The 20,457-nt window shown below is 33.5% G+C and overlaps 2 protein-coding genes and 1 pseudogene across 2 annotated transcripts; all 3 read left to right on the forward strand.

Annotated features, from left to right (window-relative positions):
• Positions 1-1,629: 1,629 nt before the first annotated feature.
• On the forward strand, positions 1,630-2,657 carry LOC110786058 (uncharacterized). The gene has a single exon (XM_021990563.2). It carries the CDS (start codon positions 1,759-1,761, stop codon positions 2,392-2,394), a length of 636 nt encoding a protein of 211 aa, XP_021846255.1. The 5' UTR covers positions 1,630-1,758; the 3' UTR covers positions 2,395-2,657.
• Positions 2,658-3,075: 418 nt separating this feature from the next.
• LOC110786066 (uncharacterized) lies at positions 3,076-11,674 on the forward strand. The gene is made up of 9 exons (XM_056838781.1): positions 3,076-3,122; positions 3,466-3,598; positions 7,943-8,449; positions 8,493-9,740; positions 9,809-10,133; positions 10,202-10,460; positions 10,553-10,748; positions 10,821-11,182; positions 11,275-11,674. The coding sequence occupies exons 1-9, from the start codon at positions 3,076-3,078 to the stop codon at positions 11,369-11,371; spliced, it is 3,174 nt and encodes a 1,057-aa protein (XP_056694759.1). The 3' UTR covers positions 11,372-11,674.
• Positions 11,675-15,950: 4,276 nt separating this feature from the next.
• LOC110786048 (uncharacterized) lies at positions 15,951-18,797 on the forward strand (annotated as a pseudogene).
• The last annotated feature ends 1,660 nt before the right edge of the window (positions 18,798-20,457 follow it).

Raw genomic sequence — 20,457 nt, forward strand, 5'->3', positions numbered from 1 at the left:
ACCTTGGTGATAAAAGTTAAGGGTCCATCAAGGTACATGCTAAGAAAAGGAACAAGGTATATGAATGTATGATGCAGGACTAACCTTAGTTATTATTTGTCTAATAATTTTATATACAAATGTACTTAATTGTTAATATTCGTCAAATGAATAATTATCGATCTTGAATTAGAGTTTGATAATTAACCTTGGTAATGTGCAATATGAAGGGGAAAGATCTTGACTTAGAGTTTGATAATAAACCTTGGCAGTGCACGGTATGAAGGGAGAAACAAAGGATATATTTTTCCTTACGTATATATCATAAAAAAATAAACAAATTAAAATATGTAAATAGTAAGTACCTGGAACTCTAGAAGCCTTGATAACCTTATAACCTCATAAGTTACATGCAAACATATGATTATGGCTGATAAATCAAGATAAATTTTTCTCCCAAATAAAATTAAATATATCAAGTCAATAAGGTTTTGAAAACAAAAATAAAGGCTAATAAATGAACTTGATAAAGAGAAATAAGGTGCTAGAGATGAATCGATTAAATCGGCCAAACTCAGGTTGCATTCTCTTCACCTTTAAAGAAAAAAAGTCGTGGGTTAATAAGTTAGATAAGGCTAAATAAGTTGCAATCAAGTCCTAACAAGTCAATAATTTTCACTAAGGTTTATAAATTCTGATCAGGGTGTATAAGTTGACTTAAGCAGGTTTGGGTATATCATGTTAATAAATTCAGTTAAGTTCGGTGAATAGAACTCCCCGTTAACCTAAGACCTTGTCCAGCTTTAAAGTTAAAATGTACACTCTAATCACATCATATACTTTTAGATTCGGTAACAAGTTTGCATAGAAATTGTATATATAAGTCGTACAATTAGCTTGTTTTAATTTAAAAGTTGACTTTTGTAATTAAATATTAATTACTCTCTCCGTTCCTAAATAACGCGGGATTTAATAAATCTGAATTGTGTGTAAGAGGTAATGATTGATAATGTTTTATTTGGGAAAAGAAAAAAGTAGATAATTATTTAATGTTAAAAGTACAAATAAAAAAGATGTAGGGATTGAAAAGTGGGAAAAGTGTAGAATGTGTAAGAAAAAGTAATAATGATTTATAGAAAAAAGGAAAAAGTGCATGAAATAGTGGGAAAAATTTATAGAAAAGTGGAAAAGGTATATGTCCAAAAATGAAAACTAAACACTTATAAGGAAACGCTATTTATGGATACTATACACTAAATAACAGAAGGAGTACGTTTAAAAGGGTAAATCTAACTCAACATATCTTCCGAAAGAACCTCCGGCTTACGTCTAATTTTGCACCCAAAAAAAACACAGCATTTATTTGTTCATTTTGGTATTTATTTGTTCATTTTGGTGCATACGAATGCAAGATGGATTTTGTAAAATAAAAAATATAAAAGGGAAGAAGAAACCTTGACAAGCTGGAAAAAGGATTTTAAAGGGATATGATTTATTCCATTTCATAGTACCCCATTGGCTTACGTGGTCTAATTAGTCAAAAATAAAAATAAAAATAAAAATTATTAACACACAACTATAAAGACGTGGACCAATCAGAATTCAAGGAACACGTAAAAATTACAGCGTAAGAATCAGTTTTTTCTCTTTTTCTTTTTAAATTCAAACTTCCATTTCACAAGCAACACTGCAATTCCATAATTTTCAGATAAATCACCAAATTTCGGAGAGAGAAAATCCATCCTTACTGCAATTTAAAGAAACCTTCTAAAATCATCAATGGCGAAACAATCGGTTGTGTCAATTGCAACTCCCGAAGATCTGTGCAACTGGGAATTTGTCAATCGATTTGATTTCGATATCGTGGCTGGTTTTGAAGATGATCAAGAAAGCATTTACGACCTCGTTGATTCCATTGATTCTCTCTCCTCACCATCAGCATCCGAGGTCGATGAAGATGATTCCGATGAAAAGAAAGGGCCCGCAGATGATATCATCGCCCATCAAGAGATTCATGACGATGTTGATGATGATGTGAAGAGTGTTAGGGTTTCTGATTTGGGGGAAAATCATGGGGTTTGTGATGTTGATTTGAGCAATTGTGTTGAAAATCAACATGATGAAAACGAAGCGTTTCATGATGGAACGAATTTGAATCTACATGGGCATTTTCAACAGCATGATGATGGACATCAACAGCAAGATGATGATGGCCATGATGATGATGATAATAATGACGACATAGATGATGAGTTGGTGCCATGGGAAGTGAAAGACAGATTCGCGAGGCAGAGGATAAGGAAATCTGGGAAGAATACATTTGGAAAAATGATGAAATCGAAGAAATCTGCTCATGTTTTCACTAGACCTGGCTGTGTTCGTGGTAAGCATGGTTTAGGGCTCACGGTTTACTGAAGGATTCTAATTAGCATGGAATTTGGAGCATTTGATCATCATTAATCCAAGATTAACATCTAGGTGTTTGTTAAATTGTTATCAAAAGTTCAATTAGTTGGAAGTTTATGTCATTTTCTTTTCTTAATTAGTAGGATGATAATGATCATGGGAAAAAAGAAAATGTAAATTTGGGGTTGGATTAGCTATTATATCTGTGTTCATATGATCTTGTAAATAAATTGATCTTTCTCCAAAACTATTGGATATTATTATTATGTTTATATGGTTGGTTGGTTAAATTGGAGATCGTTGTCTTATGTTATTGGATCTTTTTTTTGAGAGGTTGAGTTTCTATATCTAGTTCTCATTCATTTATTATTGGATTTGTGGTTTTAGTTTATGATGGTCACTACTTTTGGATTCCCTAACTTTTGGTGTCAATTTGTTTGCAATTGACAAGTTCCAAATGACAGATGTAGGTGGTTACTGATTAGAAACAGGGACATTTTTGGCCTTTCATTTAGAAATTAACTTGTTTGGAATTATTGGATGTGGACATGTGGTTGATGTTTTCCTGAAGAACGTGTGTTGTATGTGGTTGATTTATATTCCCTTTTATGATTTTATCTCAAAGCTCTTCAAAGGTATAAGACTGTTGTGTGTTTGCTATACAAGATTATCAACTGTTTTCCAACAGACATGAATTTTCACGAAACAGAAGTTGACAGTGGGAGTAATATCCAAAGGTCAAGTATGTCTGATTCAAGAAAAAATTGGCAATAAGTATGCCAATTATAAGGAACGATTCATTTATTTTTCACTTATTTTTCCTGAATTTATTAGAATTTACCAAAACTTAATTTAGTTATATAAGTTATACTTGAATAATCGTTATTTTCCCGAACTTTATCTTATCTAGACTTATATGAATTTATTGTTGCTGAAATTAGTGGAAATAAGGTGAAAATAGAGCATAACACAAATTTCACTTTTCTGTTTTCTTTAGTGATAATCCTGACCTGTTTGATCGAATATTTTGGTCAGACTAGTGTTCTGTTACCCTGATGTTCTGTTACATTATGTATGCAGGGACTTAGTATTGCCAATTTCATGGCAACTGCATTCTGTTCTCAGTGCTGAGAATCTGTCAGACCTGCTTTTTGCTATTAATATAAGGGATGATCGACAAGAATTGAGTACCGGATCATTGAGTTTATTACATGTTTGATTTTGTTTCCAGTTTGTGCACAACTTGCAGGAGTATAAATATATGTTGCATTTGCCAAAGAACATTACATTACATTCAACTGGTCTTTTATGTTAGCTAATGCGACTTGTAGGGATAATATGAAGGCTGAAAGTGGAATCAGTTCTAGTTCAAGACGGAGAAGGCGGGGTAGACACGGCTGCTTGATGATCGTCGTAGATATGGATAGTATGTCGTGTAAAATACGTACAGCTAGGTACACCTGAGAGGTATAATAGATGGCCTAATATCAAATTGTGGTGTGTAATCAAAGTATGTAAAAAAAGTTACGAGTAGTATATATAGAATAATATAATGGTTGACTAATTAAGTTGATAAGACATCAACTTTACATGTTCATACGTGTCATACATACGTTATTAGTAACATTTTTATTAGATTCTGTTCTTTGTCCAAAATGTACCAGTGGAATGGGTTTCAAGGACTTGTCCATTTTTAATGATGCATTGCTAGGGAAACAGGCTTGGCGATGATATGCTGGTAGGGAGGGTCTCAGGGTCACAACGTTGCCTACTCTAGAATCTAGATATAAGTTGTTATATTAGGTAATGTCATATGTAACTGATTTAAATCAAATGTTACATCTCCTGATCCAACATTATTACAATAACGAAGTATATTTTAGATGAAAAATTATAGATCTGCTATTACAAAATACCTCTTTATGTAACAACTAAGGCTCCGTTCAATTCGACTTATTTTGACTGAACTTAACTGAACTTATCTGGAAAAAATAAACTTATTTTGTCTGAATAAAACTTATTTGTGTGTGTACTTATCTGGAAAAAAAACTTATTTTAGCTGAAAAAATGTTAGGTATAGATTTTGAACCTATAACCTAAACACATATTTTAACCACTATGCCACAACTCATTTTAATATTCCTTATATGTTCAAAATTACATTAACTCAATATAATTAGAAAAATGGTCTGAATCATTTCTTAATAGTCTCACATCACTAATTAGTCACTACTTTTACAAGTTACTAATCCTTACATGATAAAATTTATTAAAGCATACTCAAGCCAGATATATTGTAACGTTAAAATTAAATTAGACTCAAAACGAGTTATATAATAATCTAACTGATCCATATTTCTATTATCCGAGACATCGCCCGGGACACTAACTAGTGTACCACTAAATCAAATCAAATTATATGTCATATTTTCATAATCAAATATAATAAATGACAAATTAATAAATCTTGAATTTATTTGAAATTGCTATTCATGTATTATCCTAGGACATCGCCTATGCACAAATACTGGTTAGCCTTTAAATGTATTAGTGGTAGTGTTTTAAACTACACCTAATACCTTAAACACTACGGTCTAACACGCACATAACTTGCCTGTTGAATTATGGTGTGTAAGATCATTGGATGTGATAACATCATTTATACTGTATTTAAAGTACGGATCTAACATGAAAATAAATTACATAATATATTTAAAAGATAATGAATGCAATAATCCAATTCTATTACATTGATCGCGTGACAATAAGACCTGTCAAAAGGGTCGGTCGGATCCGGTTGTAAAAAATTATTTATGGGTTCGGGTTGAATCGGGTCGGTCACTTTTGAGTTTGGGTTTACAAATGCTTGTTTAAGACCCAGAACTTTTGGGTTCTGGTAGACCGAACGGGTTGAGAGATAGATTTTAAAACGCGCATTATATTTTCATTAATTTAGGTGATAAATATACAAAATATGGGCACAAATTAACAAATTTTCCTACACAAGTTTATATTTAGTCAAATTCAACTATAAAATGGCGTATAATTCAAATTAAAATCATATTACACATAATATTAGTAAAAACAACGTGTTTATTATGTTTAATTTTTCTCATAATCTCATTTATTACTATAAATACAATGATTTTCAATCGATCGGGTCCAAAACGTGTTCGGTCGGATTTTGACCCATTAATTTTTAGGTTGTCGGGTTAGGTTACGAGACCCAATATTTTTGGGTCAGATACGGGTCAATTTTCGAGTCGGATCAATTTTTGACAGGTCTACATGACACCCACCTATTAAAGGTGGGTAGCATTTTAAAAACTACATTCATCAATATCAACCAATAGTCTTCCTAGATACTCGTACCTATTAACGATAAGTAGCATTTCATAAACTACTTATATCTAAAGAGGGTCATCGTGAATTGTTCCTGTGTTAACACTTAACACGCACAGTCCTTTAGTTTCCCCTTGCACAGTACTAGAAGTTGAAGGGTCATGTTATAATTTACTCCGTAGTACTTAAAACAACGTTATATCCTAAACAAACTTTTAATTTAAAAGCATGCACCTCCTCAACTCTCTCACTTAATTCTTCTTCTTCTTCTTCTTGGAGTTGATTTTAAATTTTCTTTAGATAATTGCTGATCAACATGGACAAGAACAAGGGAAGGAGGCGGCCGGAAAAGAAGAAGGAAGTGATCGACCGACGTTTCGGACTCTTAAATGTCCTATTTTCATTGTCATTTCAAGATATCCTTAACAAAGATCTTTACAAGGAGATGGTACGTTTATATTACATGTACCTCAAATTATTTCAATGCATATAGTAGTAAATTTTAACCCCAAACTTCCCACGTGTATATTTTTGTCAAATGGAGCAAGTAAAATTGAACGAAGACATATAGACATAGTACGGAGTAGTAAATTTTCCTACTATCTTCATATACGATAGGCTTAGTGAAAATCAATTACGCAAATGCTGTTTTTTACCTTTTCCTTTTGGTTGCTAATTCGTTCACACACTGTCGACTCGAATAGTTATACTTAGCGTTTGTTTATTCACAAATTCTTGTTTACAATGGGTGTACAATAAATATTGTATACCGGAGTAAAAGTTGACTCAAAATGCTTAAAAGTTACATTTATATATGTAAAAGTTATCTATTTTTTAATGATAAATTTTTTCATTTGAATAAATATTATTTCTTCAAAATCACTAATAATAATGTATAAATTAATCATTTAACCCTTTAAAATGTTTATCTATCAACTTTTTTATTTTATAAATATAAAAGTTACAGAAAAATAGGTTAAAGTTACGAAAAACTGCATAAAAGTTATCTTGGTGTACAATAAATATACTTGTACGCGCAAGACCTTTTGTTGTTTATTTAAATAATAATAATATTAAACTTAGGTTCAATTTGGTTTTCACTTGTTCTAGATTAGTTAATTATTAAAAATAATATTAACTTGATTCAAATTGCTATTTAGTTAAGTAAATGAAAAATCGGGTTGTCAACAGGTCGGGCAAAATTAGGTAACGGGTTTCATACAGTCAAGTTACGGGTTTCCTATTTTAACAAATATATCGGGTCTCAGGTCAGGTTCGGATCTTTACAATTACAGGTCGGTTTCTCATGTCGTGTTTTTGACAGCTCTACTGTCGAGGATTCGAGGGTAGTAAAAGTAAATTTGTACTACTACGAAGTATGATTTAATTTCACTTGATGTTATAATGCATGTGTAATAAACTAGCTACAAATACAAGTCCGAGTTCTCCAATCTCCATGTTACATTTTGATGTATGGAGTTACTACAAAAAAACGTGTATATGACATAAAATTCACGTTCATTACTTACCTGTGTGCACGTATTCATCAACTCACACACCGTGTATGGTTTGTACTTTATATATAGTTTAAACATTTTCGAATGGTCAATTAATTTTCGATCTTAGGCTCCGTTTGGTAAGGCGTAAAACGTTTTCATTGTTAAATGATTTTCCATGTAAAACATTTTTCAAGGAAAAACACAATTCCAAACTAGTTTTCCTTTGTTTGGTTCCTTAAAGGTAAATGGGAGAAGATGGTGAAGATTGAGGGGAGGAAATGAGAGGAGGTAAGGAGGAAAAGTGATTTCTCTCCCTTTCAAATGGAAAAAAGGGTTTTCACCTTCGAGGGAGTCATGGAAAATTGTTTTCCATCCCTAACCCAACCAAACAACGTAAAATGATGAAAAAGAGGAAAATCGTTTTCCATGAAAACGTTTAACGCCCTACCAAACGGAGCCTTAATGCAACGATGAAGATTAATTTGTACTCGTACTTAAAATCATTGGTGGAGCCAATGTATAAGTGATCCCATATATAATAAATTGCATAATTTTAGTTGAATTTTCATTGTTTTGTATTAAAAAGCACATCATTTAGTTAATTTTTCATTAATTTTTTAAGAGTGACTCCACTTGGTTAGTATAATTTCTATATCTGCCACTGCTTAAAATAATAATTCATGAATCATAATCAGCGTACTTGCTATATTATGCAGGTTAAGCAAATTCCAGAAACATTTCCATCATCTGCAGATTACTTAAAATCATTCATGCTGCCACTAATAGAAGAAACCCATGCAGATTTCTGTTCTGCTTTGGAATGTGTAGTTGATCAAACTCCTGTATGCGAGGTAACGAATATAGTCATCAACAAAAACAGCCTTCCTGAGGATTTATTCTACCAGATAACAACCACAAGCATAACTGATCATAATTATCAGCCAAAATACGGAGATGTTTTCCTACTGACAAATACGAGGCCAGAATACGTTGATGATTTTAATAAACCAGGAGAAACCTTTCTGATGGCCTTTGTATTAGGAGGAAAAGGAAACTCCATTGACATTGTGGCATCAAAGTGTATTATTAACTCCAATGTCGTACCACCTAAGAAGCCGAAGAGTCTTTTCGCTACTTATATGATAAACTTGACTTCCTATTTGAGGATATGGTTGGGATTAAGCCTTGATCCTACATCATCAAAGATGAATCTAATTCAGAGAGTTCTGCAACATGATCCTTCTGTATGTTTTCGCCTTTTTTCAGCTTTCTGCAACATTTCTCTCTTTGTTTGTCATTTCTGTTACTGTATATAAGTCATTGAATTTGTGTTTACAGGAGCAGAATGACTGTTCTGTTTGCTTGTCAGAGGGAAACATCAGTCTGTCAAATATGATCAGCTCTTTTACCCTGGATGAATCACAGAAACAAGCTGTTTTGAGCAGCGTTTTCATGAAAAACTGCTCACACAATGGCAGCAAAGTGAAGCTGATTTGGGGTCCACCTGGGACTGGGAAGACAAAGACTGTTGCATCATTGTTGTTTGTACTTCTGAAGATGAAATGCAGGACACTTACATGTGCTCCTACAAATATAGCAGTGGTTCAAGTGGCGAAAAGGGTTGTGGGACTCCTCGAACATGGGACTTCCTGTCATAGATTGGGAGACATAGTTCTGTTTGGAAATGAGGACAAGATGTGTATAAAAGATGATCCTGATCTTGCTACCGTGTTTTTAAGCTCTCGTGTTCAAATACTTAGCAAATCTATAAGAAAGTGGAAGTCTAATTTGGAGTCTATGATATCTTTTCTTAGATATCCTGAGAAATCGTACAATGAATATGTGATGATGAAGATGCAATCAAATGAGAAGGGGGAAGTCACTGATAACCGCAACCTTGAGGCAGATGAATGTGTAAACAGAAAGAGCTCAACTAAGAAGCCTCAAAAGCCATTGAAGGATGAACTTAACAGAAAGGACTCTGAATCACAAAACAGCAGCAAAACAACAGTTAAATCTGAAGTTCACTTGTTGACATTTGAGGAGTATTTTGAGAAGACTTTCTTTTCCATGGCAGATGTGTTGAAATCATGTGCAAATAGTTTCTGTACTCATCTACCAACATCAGTCATACCACAAGATGTCGAAAAAGATCTGATTGGACTTGTTGATAAGCTAAAGAAGCTAGAAAGAGCAAGAAAATCTGCTGGTTTTGTCAGTAAACTGATAGAAGAGAGGATAAAACATGTTGCACCTTTTACAAGACTTTATGAGAGATTTCCTAAACCGAAGTTCAAGAATACAATATGGGATATGTGTATGGAAAATGCTTGTTTGATCTTTTGTACCGCTTCAAACTCTATCAAAGTGACATCAAATATGGAAATGCTGATCATAGATGAAGCTGCTCAGCTTAAGGAATCTGAATCAGTCATTCCTTTGAGTATAACTGGCCTGAAAAACGCCGTTCTGATAGGTGATGATCGTCAACTTCCAGCCATGGTTCAAAGCAAGGTCTGTATACTTGTCTATTTTTTGCTTCATTCTTTGAATCTGTATCAACTAATTATGACTTGTTTTAGGTGTCAGAAAATGCCAACTTTGGAAGGAGTTTGTTCAAGCGATTAGCAACACTAGGGAAAAAGAAGCACCTGCTCAACATCCAATACAGGATGCATCCTTCCATAAGCTTATTCCCGAACAAAGAGTTTTATCAGAACCGGATAATAGATGCATCACATGTCAAAGAAAGAACTTACAAAAGGACTTTTCTCGAGGGGGAAATGTACGGATCATACTCTTTCATTAATGTAGAAAGAGGAAGAGAGAGCTTCAATAAAGGGCATAGTCCAAGGAATGTGGAGGAAGCAGCTGTTATTGATCGGATCATTGCAAAACTCTTTAAGAGTATGTAAAAATCATGCATTCTTGTATTAAGTCTCCAACCCTGTTTATTTATGTACTGTAATCTGCAGGGCATTGTATGACAAAACAGAAGGTTAGTGTGGGGGTAATATCACCTTACAAGGGTCAAGTAAGTCTGATTCAGGACAAAATTGGGAAGAAATATACCAGTTGTAAGGATAACTTTGCTGTCAGTGTTCGATCAGTTGATGGGTTTCAAGGCGGTGAGGAGGATGTTATAATAATCTCTACAGTTCGATGCAACAGGAATGGATCAGTTGGGTTTCTTTCTAATCATCAGAGAACAAATGTAGCTCTAACTAGAGCAAGGTAAGTCTCAGAATAATGTAATCTTCTGTCTTAAATTACAGAACTCTGATTTCACAGCAACTGTTATTTATTTATTTCCCTGATTTTTGTAGGTATTGTCTGTGGATAGTAGGGAATGAGGATACTTTAATCAGAAGTGGTTCAGTGTGGGAGGAACTTGTGATTGATTCCAAAACACGGGGTTGCTTCTATAATGCAGATGACGATATAGATCTTATGGAGAAGCGCCAACCAGTTAGGAAACTCGAGTTCTTTGATTCCCTGAAACTCGAGAATGCAAGATGGAAGGTATATATGTAAATTTATCAGTGACTACCTATCCACAGGAAAATTTTGTTGTAAATTTTGATCTTTTTGCAGGTTCTTTTCACTGATGATTTTGAGATCTCGATAAAAAGCATAAACATCAAGAATAAGGCTGTGCAGGAAGTTCTGAGGAAAATAGCTGATGGGTGGCGTCAGTCCAACTCCGAGAAAGCAGCAACTGTTGCCATTTATGGTGTAGCAGCTGAACTGTTGGAGCAATACCCCATTGATGAACATTTTTACCTAGCTTGGTCCATTGATATCGTAAAAGAAGAATTCAAGTATACTCAAGTTATCAAAGTTTGGGACATTTTACCAGCTTCCAAGATTCCTAAACTTGTAAGGGAACTTGATGATCGGTTTGGGAAATATACTGTGGACTTCATGAATCGTTGCAAACATAAATCTTTCGAAGGGTATGCCTAATATTCTCCCTTTTCAAAAACTGCAAATACTCCTGAGTATAAGCAATCTTGTTTTCCTGATGTTCTGCTACATTTGTATACAGGAAGTTGATAGTGCCAATGTCATGGCCAGTTCATTCTGTTCTGGGTGTTGATTCTTTGTCAGACAGGATTTCTGCGATGAATATATGGAATGATTGAGAAGAATCTGATCGAGTTTCAGAATTGATTTGGTGATATGGATGCTTTTGTTTTTGGTAAGTGCACATGCTTGCAGGATTATGCTGCATTTGTCAAAAGCATATGAACTATAAATATTTCATTAGCACTTGAAACATGTGATCTTTTGTTGGTTAAATATGTTTTGTGACTTCTAGGAATCAATCAATTCTTGTTTGAGAGATGATAGTGCCAATAAATGTTTGGACACATTTTGAATTGATGTATCGAAATCAAGAAGAAGATGATGAAGAAGAAGCAAATACAACCTGTAATCTGAAACGTACTGATTGACATAGGATTTTAGCTTTTTGTTGTAGTTTTTAGGCAAAGATAAATCAATCAATTCTTTGCATTGCCATGTTAATGTATTCCTTGTCATGTTTTCAGTTTTTTTATTTATTTATTTAAGAACATGCATTAATTTAGGGACAAGTCCGAAAATACTTATATAGGAATGGAGAACTCTTCGTAGGACAATTAGTCACCCACATTTGTTTGATATTAAATGACATTAGCTTAGCAATGTAAGGACTTAAAGGGGCACAAAGTTCTCATGGACTACCATTAATTAACATTGCACCTTAACGACAAAATATCTACTAAAACACCATCGAGGTATGACAAGTAAACTACATGTATCCCTTGACGTGTTTGATATCTTTACTAGATTTTATATGGAGAAAAGGAATGTCTCGTTTTATTTACCCTTTTAATTGTTATTTTTTGAGTATTTTTTTATTAAATTGAAAAAAAAAAACAGTTGGATAGTATAGTAGTTCTAGGAGATTAGGGCACTAGGACGTGGTACGTTTTTGTAAGCGTACTGCGGTATTGCTGTAGACTTGTAGGCCGAGTTGCAAACTCATACTATCTCCGTGTCAAAATGATTTTTACACTTTTTGTTCTAATCCGTTTTATAATGTTATTTATATAGTACTTTATTTGGACATAATAATGTACTTCTTCAATTTCTATATAGTTACAAAACTTCCCTAAAATGGAAATGTCTTAATAGTTGCAACACACCTACAATGGAAATATTTTTTTACTCAAAGTTGTAATTTTACACCGAAGATGAAGTAAGTAATGTGACTAAAGTGGTTGCCCCACTCAAGTACCACTTTCTTAAATACCATCTTACATCTTTTACCCCATATAATTTACATCTTTTCACCTATTTTTTCTTGCTTTATTCATTTTTTTTGTTACATCCAGTCACCTTTTACGTACATTCTCTCACTTATATGATCTCTATTTTGTTATACTCACCCATATTCTTAACACTTGCTCTCATTTAAAAAGATCATCTATATTACCGGACTCAAATATCCATTTTGGATACGGATGTGTGTTTAAGTATTCAATACACCTATTTTGTTAAAAAGTTGCATAATTTTGGTCAAAATAAAGTGTCTGACGTGTTTCTTCAATCAGCATACACACGGATAGTTTTATACGGAGTAACATCTAATTTTTTCAAGATTGAGATGAAGATTAAAGTTAAAATTTCTTACCGACTCCCAAGGTTGTCAGGTCTAGAATGTTGCAATTTTCTTACCCATGAAGTATTTTCTGGATAATTCCATTTAAAAAGGTTTTTACAAATACTTGAGGTGCACTATGTTCCATAATATTTTCTAGTTCCATCACATTAGTTATTTTGAATGTTATTTGTATGTTTTAGTTGTTTATTTAGTGAATGTCAAAAAAAAAAAAAAAAATTGTACCATCGAAGTATTAGGTCGATTTCCTTAGTCGAAAGATGTGTTATTGAATTTGTTTCATATATACTTTTTAAATATATAATTCTGCTAATCTGTATATTATTATTACTGAGAAAGAGTATTACTCCGTATATCAATTTACCCGCCTAAATTACTCATAAACCTATAAGAGTATAAGGAAATGATATAATGGAAACAATAAACATAGGCCTTATTGAACAATTATTTTTTTATAAAAAAATTGTGGTTTCTAATAAAAACATTTAATTTGTTAATTGATTTTTCTCTTAGATATTATATTACTTTAATATATAACTAGTGTGTAGCCCGGGCGTTGTCCCGGGTTTTGACTTTTATTCGGGTTTTTTTTAATTATGTGAACGTAGAGATGGTGTCATCATCAAATTACGGTGGTGACATAAGATTAGTGGCCGATCAACAACCTCCCAGATCTAAAACCCCACATCCAAAAATCTAAGTAAAGTCGGATCCTTTTCTTCAAAGTAATAACTGTACATTTATAAATTAAATAATCATTCCCTTTTTTGCATTCACTTTTATTCAATGTATTGTTTATTGTAAAAAGAATATATTTGCTTATATGGAAAGATATTACATAAGTTGTAGTTGGTTAAGATGGTAAGAAGTGTAAATTTTAACAAAGAGGTCTTGTGTTCGGCCCGACACAAAGGATAGTTTTTATTTTCTCGGCCCGGCCCGGCCCGAACCCGGCCTGCCTTTTGATCAGGAATTTTTGACGCTAATTTTGTCACTCAGTTCATTTTGCAATTATGATCAACAGGTGAAACGTGTACCAGAGGTGTTCTTATCAACAACACATTACACAAATGCATTCAAAATCCCACTTGTTGAAGAAACTCGAGCGAGTTTATGCTCTGGAATGGAATCTGTTGGCCATTCCCCTGCTTGTGAGATATCGCGAATCGAGCCTTCAAAATCTTACAAGCCTCCTGAGGACTTGTACTATAACATTTTAACCACAAAAATAACAGGTTTCAAGAACAATGGAGGACATTTTGATCCAGAAGTAGGTGACCTTATTTTCCTGTCAAATATAAAGCCAAGAAGGATTGAAGATTTGAATATTCCTGGAAAACCCTCTGCTGTTGCTTTTGTTGCTAAAATGGATGAAGATTCTGACATTACTAGAATTCTCTTGTCTGAGGACATTGATTCAGATTTGCTACCCAGGCGTGACAAGTTGTCACGCCTGGGTACTGACAAGCGTATAAGAGTTTACGCAACTTACTTGATTAACCTGATAACAAATATGAGGATATGGAAAGCACTGAATCCTGATCCTCAAGGGGTGAGCATGAACCTAGCTCTTAATGTTCTAAGGCCTCATGTAAGCAACATTCTTCTCCCTAATTCTCATCTACTATAGTTGTTAGAGTATGTCTTAAATCGGTCAAGTCTCCTTACTACTCCGTACAACTTAGGCTCTGTTTGGTAACGCATTTCAGTCACCTTAAATTATTAGTTACCTGAAATTTTTATTAACTTATCATTTTAGGAGTGTTTGGTAGAGAGCTGAAATAATATTTCAGGTGGTGAATTGGACTGAAATTAGAACGTTACTCAAAGTAACGTCTGGAATTCAGTCACTGAAATGCGCTTAATATGAAGTAAATTGTTTATGACAATCTGAAATCATCACCCTTCATCACATTGCTGCATCATCACACGATGTTATTTGACTCCAATTATATACAGAGTATATGGATTACTTGACTGTCATGCAACACTTTTGACATTTTTTTTGACATACTATTAGCAAATTATGACTTTGATGCTTTCAAATTATACTGCTAATTTATTATGTTTGACATTCCTTGATTACCTCCATCTTGCCTTGTTACGGATTGTTACGGAGTATTCAATACGACAATAACGTTTAATAGCCCATCCTATGTGACAAGATTAATAACTTAAAAAAGTAATTAACATTGACATAGAAGTATATAAAATATATGGAGTATAAATGTTAACTAAAAATCAATAACTTAAACAATAAGTTTTACCAAACAATTTACCTAATCAGTTAACTTATCAGTTTCAGCACCTTATCTATTTCAGTCACTTCCTTATCAGTTTCAGGTAACTTATCAGTTTCAGCCTCGTTTCAGTTAGTTTTGCCAAGCAGAGCCTTAATCTCGCATCTGTCTGTGGATCTCACGTACTTTACAATATACTCCCTCCGTCCCAGATTAGTTGTTGCACTTACCTTTGCACAAAGTTTTAGGTGATAAGTGGTTGTTTGATTATCAATTGTTATTTTATTGAAAAAGTAGATGTGATAGGAGTTAGTGGTGTATTTTTTTTAATTGAATGTGAGAGGATGTGGGGTCAAAAATAAATTTAGTGGGAAGTGAGAGATCGACAATATAATAATTGTGGGGTCATTCCTAATTTAGAAGTGTAACAACTAATCTGAGACGAACGAAAAAGGAAAGTGTAACAACTAATATGGGACGGAGGGAGTACTTTTGTTATTTGGAATATGGTTATCTGTTTTGTGCCTATTTTCTGGGTTTTTTTCCGCATTTGTCTACAGTTTACGCTAGAAACTCTTTAGTTCAAAACCTAGTTACGGAGTATATGTTGTAATATGTATTCCTCGATCAAGATCAATAAAACTTTCCTCTTCTTCCTCTGAGGACGCAGCTAACACATTGTTAGTACTTTGTTTTATTAGTAAATCACGTTAAATATCTGTGTTCTTTATTTATTTACGTTCTTAATTGTCTGTTTTGCTTCCGTTATAACAATAGTAATTGGATCCCTTTGTTAACACTTAACAGGAAGGTGATGACTGCAGTACATGTGCCCCTCATGGGAACTTCAGCAATGTGGATTCAAGTGTACGAGAGGCAATGGATTCCTTCAACCTAGACAAATTCCAGAAAGCTGCTGTTTTAAGCAGTATTCTGATGAGAAAATGCTCACATCAGGAAAACAATGTGAAGCTCATATGGGGTCCTCCTGGTACAGGGAAGACCAAAACAATTGCTTCCCTTTTGTTCTCACTTTCGTCAATCAAATGCAGGACACTAGCTTGTGCTCCGACTAACATAGCAGTCGTGCAGGTTGTTAAAAGGGTTATGGGCTTACTTTTACAGTCCCTCGAGTATGATACTTATGGTTTAGGTGATGTAGTACTATTTGGAAATGGTGAGAGAATGAAGGTGGAGGAAGAGGATCTGTTAAACGTGTTTTTGGACACGAGAGCTGAAGTTCTCTCAAAATGCCTTTCACCTATTAATGGTTGGAACCATACTTTGGCTTATATTATATGTTTACTTGAAGATCCTGAAAAGCTATACAGAAAATACTTGGGAATTAAAAAGCGTGTTCTTGATGAAGAAGATGATTCAAGTGATGATAATAGTAGTCAAGATAGTACTAGCTCTGGTAAACTTTGGCTTTGGTTGTTTAATGATTGGTTGGAAAATCTCCACAGAAAGAACAAGGATCAAAAGGATGAATCTTCTGAGGTACTGACATTGGAAGAGTATCTCAAGGAGAGATTCTATACTAGTGGAAAACATTTAATGTTCTTGGCGAAGAATCTTTACACCAATCTACCAACATCATACATTACATTGGATCATGTGAAGAAGATGATTAAACTACTTGATTTGCTGAAAATTCTCGAAGATGGAAGAGAAGAAGTTAATCATGCCTATGAACCTGCAACAAGAAAATATGAATTCCTTCGGATTCTGAAGTCACTTCCTGAACAAATCTGTCTTCCAATTCCGTCGTATTCTGGCATACAAGCAATCAAGGATTTCTGTTTGATGAGTGCTCGTTTGATCTTCTGTACTGCCTCGAGTTCTGCTAAATTGCAAACTGAGGGCTTGAAACCAATAGAAATGCTGGTTATAGATGAAGCCGCGCAACTTAAAGAATACTAAAACTGTAAGTCCTTTTCTAAGTTCTGATTTTGATCTGTTTTTCTTAGGTAGCGGAAAATGCTGATTTTGGACGTAGCATGTTTGAAAGGCTATCAAAACTCGGGAAAAAGAAACATCTCCTTAGAATTCAGTACCGGATGCATCCTTCCATTAGTCTATTCCCTAATAAAGAATTTTATAGGAAACAGATTATGGATGCTCCGAATGTGAAAGAAAGAAGATATTGCAAGCGTTTTCTTCAAGGCCACGTGTATGGGGGTTCGTTTTTTCGCATATCTGATATGTGTGGAAACACACATATCAACTAAAAGACAAATAGCTAAAAGACAAAAAAGGAAGTACCATTCATGTAAAAATAAGTATCATTCTGTAAAAAAAAGTACCATTTGTGTTTAGAAAAATACCATTTAATTATTTTTTTGTCCTTTTTCTTATTTTGTCTTTTGTTCTGATATGTATTTCCCCATACATATCTGATATGTATTTGTACTTCCTCCATGTATGGAGCCTATTCTTTCATCAATGTATCTACAGGAAAAGAAAATTTTGATAAAGGGTATAGCCCCAGAAACTTGGTAGAAGCTGCAGTAGTAAGTGAACTTGTTGCAAAGCTCTTTAAGGGTAAGACTACTATTTTTCAAGTTTAGTTTTGTTCACCTTTTCTTAATTTATTTATTTCAGGAAACAATGAGAGCTACTAAGTATAATTCATAACTAAATGAGTTTTGATAAATTTTAAAAAGTTGAGATAAGTTAGGGAAAAATAAGTGAAAATCAGATGAAAGCGGACCTTAATATCAACCTTGTTTCATGCAGGGTATTGTACTACACGTCAAAAAGTAAGTGTGGCTGTGTGGGAGTAATCTCACCTTATAAGGGTCAAGTTGGTTTGATACAAGAACAAATTGGTAACAAATATGTCAAATACAACAAAACTGGTTTCTCTGTAAGTGTCCGTTCTGTTGACGGATTTCAAGGTGGGGAAGAGGACGTGATAATTATCTCGAGTGTTTCGAAGCAATGGAAATGGAAAAGTTGGCTTCCTCTCAAATCATCAGAGAACAAACGTAGCCCTTACAAGAGCACGGTTTGTCTTCTGTACTGTACTTTAGAAGAACAAGATGTAGCTTCGATCTTTCTGAAGTCTTAATTACCTTTTGCTGGTTTGTTTAATATATGTAGGTACTGCTTATGGGTAGTAGGGAATGCAACGACTTTGATCAATAGTGGATCTGTGTGGAAAGAGCTTGTGATTAATGCCAAAATACGAGGCTCTTTCTACAATGCAGAAGAGGATAAAGATCTTAACAGAGCTATGACAGCAGGAACTGATGTTGCAGAGTCTCTATCAGGACAGTTATCTGGTATCAAGTTAAGTGACGGTGTAGGAGAATCGAGTTCAGGTGAGCACGTACACTATGTTTGAAAAGATATTGATGTTAATTAGTTTTACGTAACAACAATAATGTAGTGCGAGTTCTTACCTAAATACTGTTTGTACACAGTTTCGAGGCCAAAAGGAAAGAAGAAAGTTCCATAATATAGTGCAGAAAATGGTGAATGAACAAGTTTGCAGATGAAAAAAGCTTTTGGAGATACATTTTGACATAAGTAGTAGATTTTTGAGGGGATTTAAGTAGTAGATACATTTTGTTACTTGCTAGATCAGAGATTATTGTGTAAGAGTGTGCCTCCTGTGTAGAAAGATATTGTACTAGTTAGAATGTTGCTTTTGTTAAAAACCAGTTTTATCTAAAAAAATACCTCTAGCCTACTCAATTAATCTAGATTTATCTAAAAAAAAAGTTCCTTTAGCTACTCAATTAATCTAGAGTTATCTGAATTATCTCCAAATTGGTACATAAAAGCTTCATAAGTAATGAGACGGTGCTAGATAATTCATTTTTGGAAAGTGTGGGAAGCATATTTCTACACATTTCTTTCTTATGCAAACTCCATCATGTATAAATAGATATAGAGCATTCTATTTCACTATCCATATGCACAATAACATAAAATACCCACCTATAACAAATTATGTGAAACTATATAAGTTAAACTTATCTTAATAATATTTTTCAAAAGTTAATTGTTATCTGCTACGAAATTGAATTTTGTTCTAACTTTACCAGTTATTCCTTCTTCGTGTATCGAAAATATGGCCCTTGATTTAGGCTTGTTTTGTCCATATGATATTTTTAAATTTTTAGGCTTGGTTTTAAATTCATTTTTAGAAGAATGTATTCATATATCTGATCCAAAACCTTAAATCATACTTCTACTCTTATCTACGAAATAGATATGTGGTTGTATAGCTAAACCCAAAATTCTCAGTATGATGACTCTCTCGTCTCAAAATCTGATCTTATGACTCGTTTGTTACCTAATACAGATTATTTTCACTTAAATTCGATTCATTTTTTGTGTCATAGCAATGGTGATGGTTTTCCAGTTGGATGAAGAAATGTTGGTTATCCAAACTTCTCGTGATTATCCTAAATTGTGGCATACAAATTCTCGTGAGGTTAGTCATGATCATAAAGCGGAGAACTAGATTTTATCCTAACCACTAAGGAATACAAACTAATAACAACATCCGCCTCCTTCGAGTTCATTGGTATCATTACCTATACAAAAAAAAAGCCCTATGGACACTATGTTTTGCGTAATTTTTTGGAGTTTACTGTTAAGAAAGTATAAAGTAATTAAGGAAGATTAGACAGAGAACATAATAGAATCGAAGAAAGTACGTAGTAGTATTTATAGTTTAATAGGGCGGTTATTATGAAATTATATCTTAAACCTGGATGGAATCAACTAAAACAATTCTAGATTAAATTGATTTTTGTCTTAAAATTTATATTACTTTAACATATAATGTCTAATACTTCCTATTTTTTTAAGTATATTTTTTATATACTTTCTAAATCGTAATATTAACTTTAAAAATCAGGCATGGTTTGGAGATTATATAGTACTCAAACTAGTATAGTACCCGTGCGATGCACGTTTTGTAACATAAATATAAATTTATATGAATATAAACTATATATAGTGGTAGATAATAATCATCAAAATAGAGGTCACAGATATTCTGCTAATTAAAATTAATGATGGATAATTTGTTATTGACCTATCTGTTGTCTTATTTATTAAAAAAATACTGTAAAACAAAAAAGGGTATATGGACAAAATTATATTCATAATCATTCATCATCTATATCAATATTATATTTACTTTAATCCACCATTCCCTTCGATAGTTATATCTACATTAATACTCGTCCCATCTGCCTCATTATCCGACCACTTAACACATAACCCCACCATTTACTTTATTTTTCTAGAGATGACTTTGAGACGGGGCACGACCTTTACATCGTACCCGCCTAAAAACTTT

This window comes from Spinacia oleracea, chromosome 3 (genome assembly GCF_020520425.1).
Source record: "Spinacia oleracea cultivar Varoflay chromosome 3, BTI_SOV_V1, whole genome shotgun sequence".
Classification (NCBI taxonomy): domain Eukaryota; kingdom Viridiplantae; phylum Streptophyta; class Magnoliopsida; order Caryophyllales; family Amaranthaceae; genus Spinacia; species Spinacia oleracea.

Coding starts and splice junctions, on each gene's coding strand:
- LOC110786058 (XM_021990563.2), top strand. CDS start 1,759: ATGGCGAAACAATCGGTTGTGTCAATTGCAACTCCCGAAGATCTGTGC.
- LOC110786066 (XM_056838781.1), top strand. CDS start 3,076: ATGAATTTTCACGAAACAGAAGTTGACAGTGGGAGTAATATCCAAAG. Junction 10,461..10,552: donor GTAGCTCTAACTAGAGCAAG/GTAAGTCTCAGA, acceptor TGATTTTTGTAG/GTATTGTCTGTGGATAGTAG. Junction 11,183..11,274: donor AAACATAAATCTTTCGAAGG/GTATGCCTAATA, acceptor ATTTGTATACAG/GAAGTTGATAGTGCCAATGT.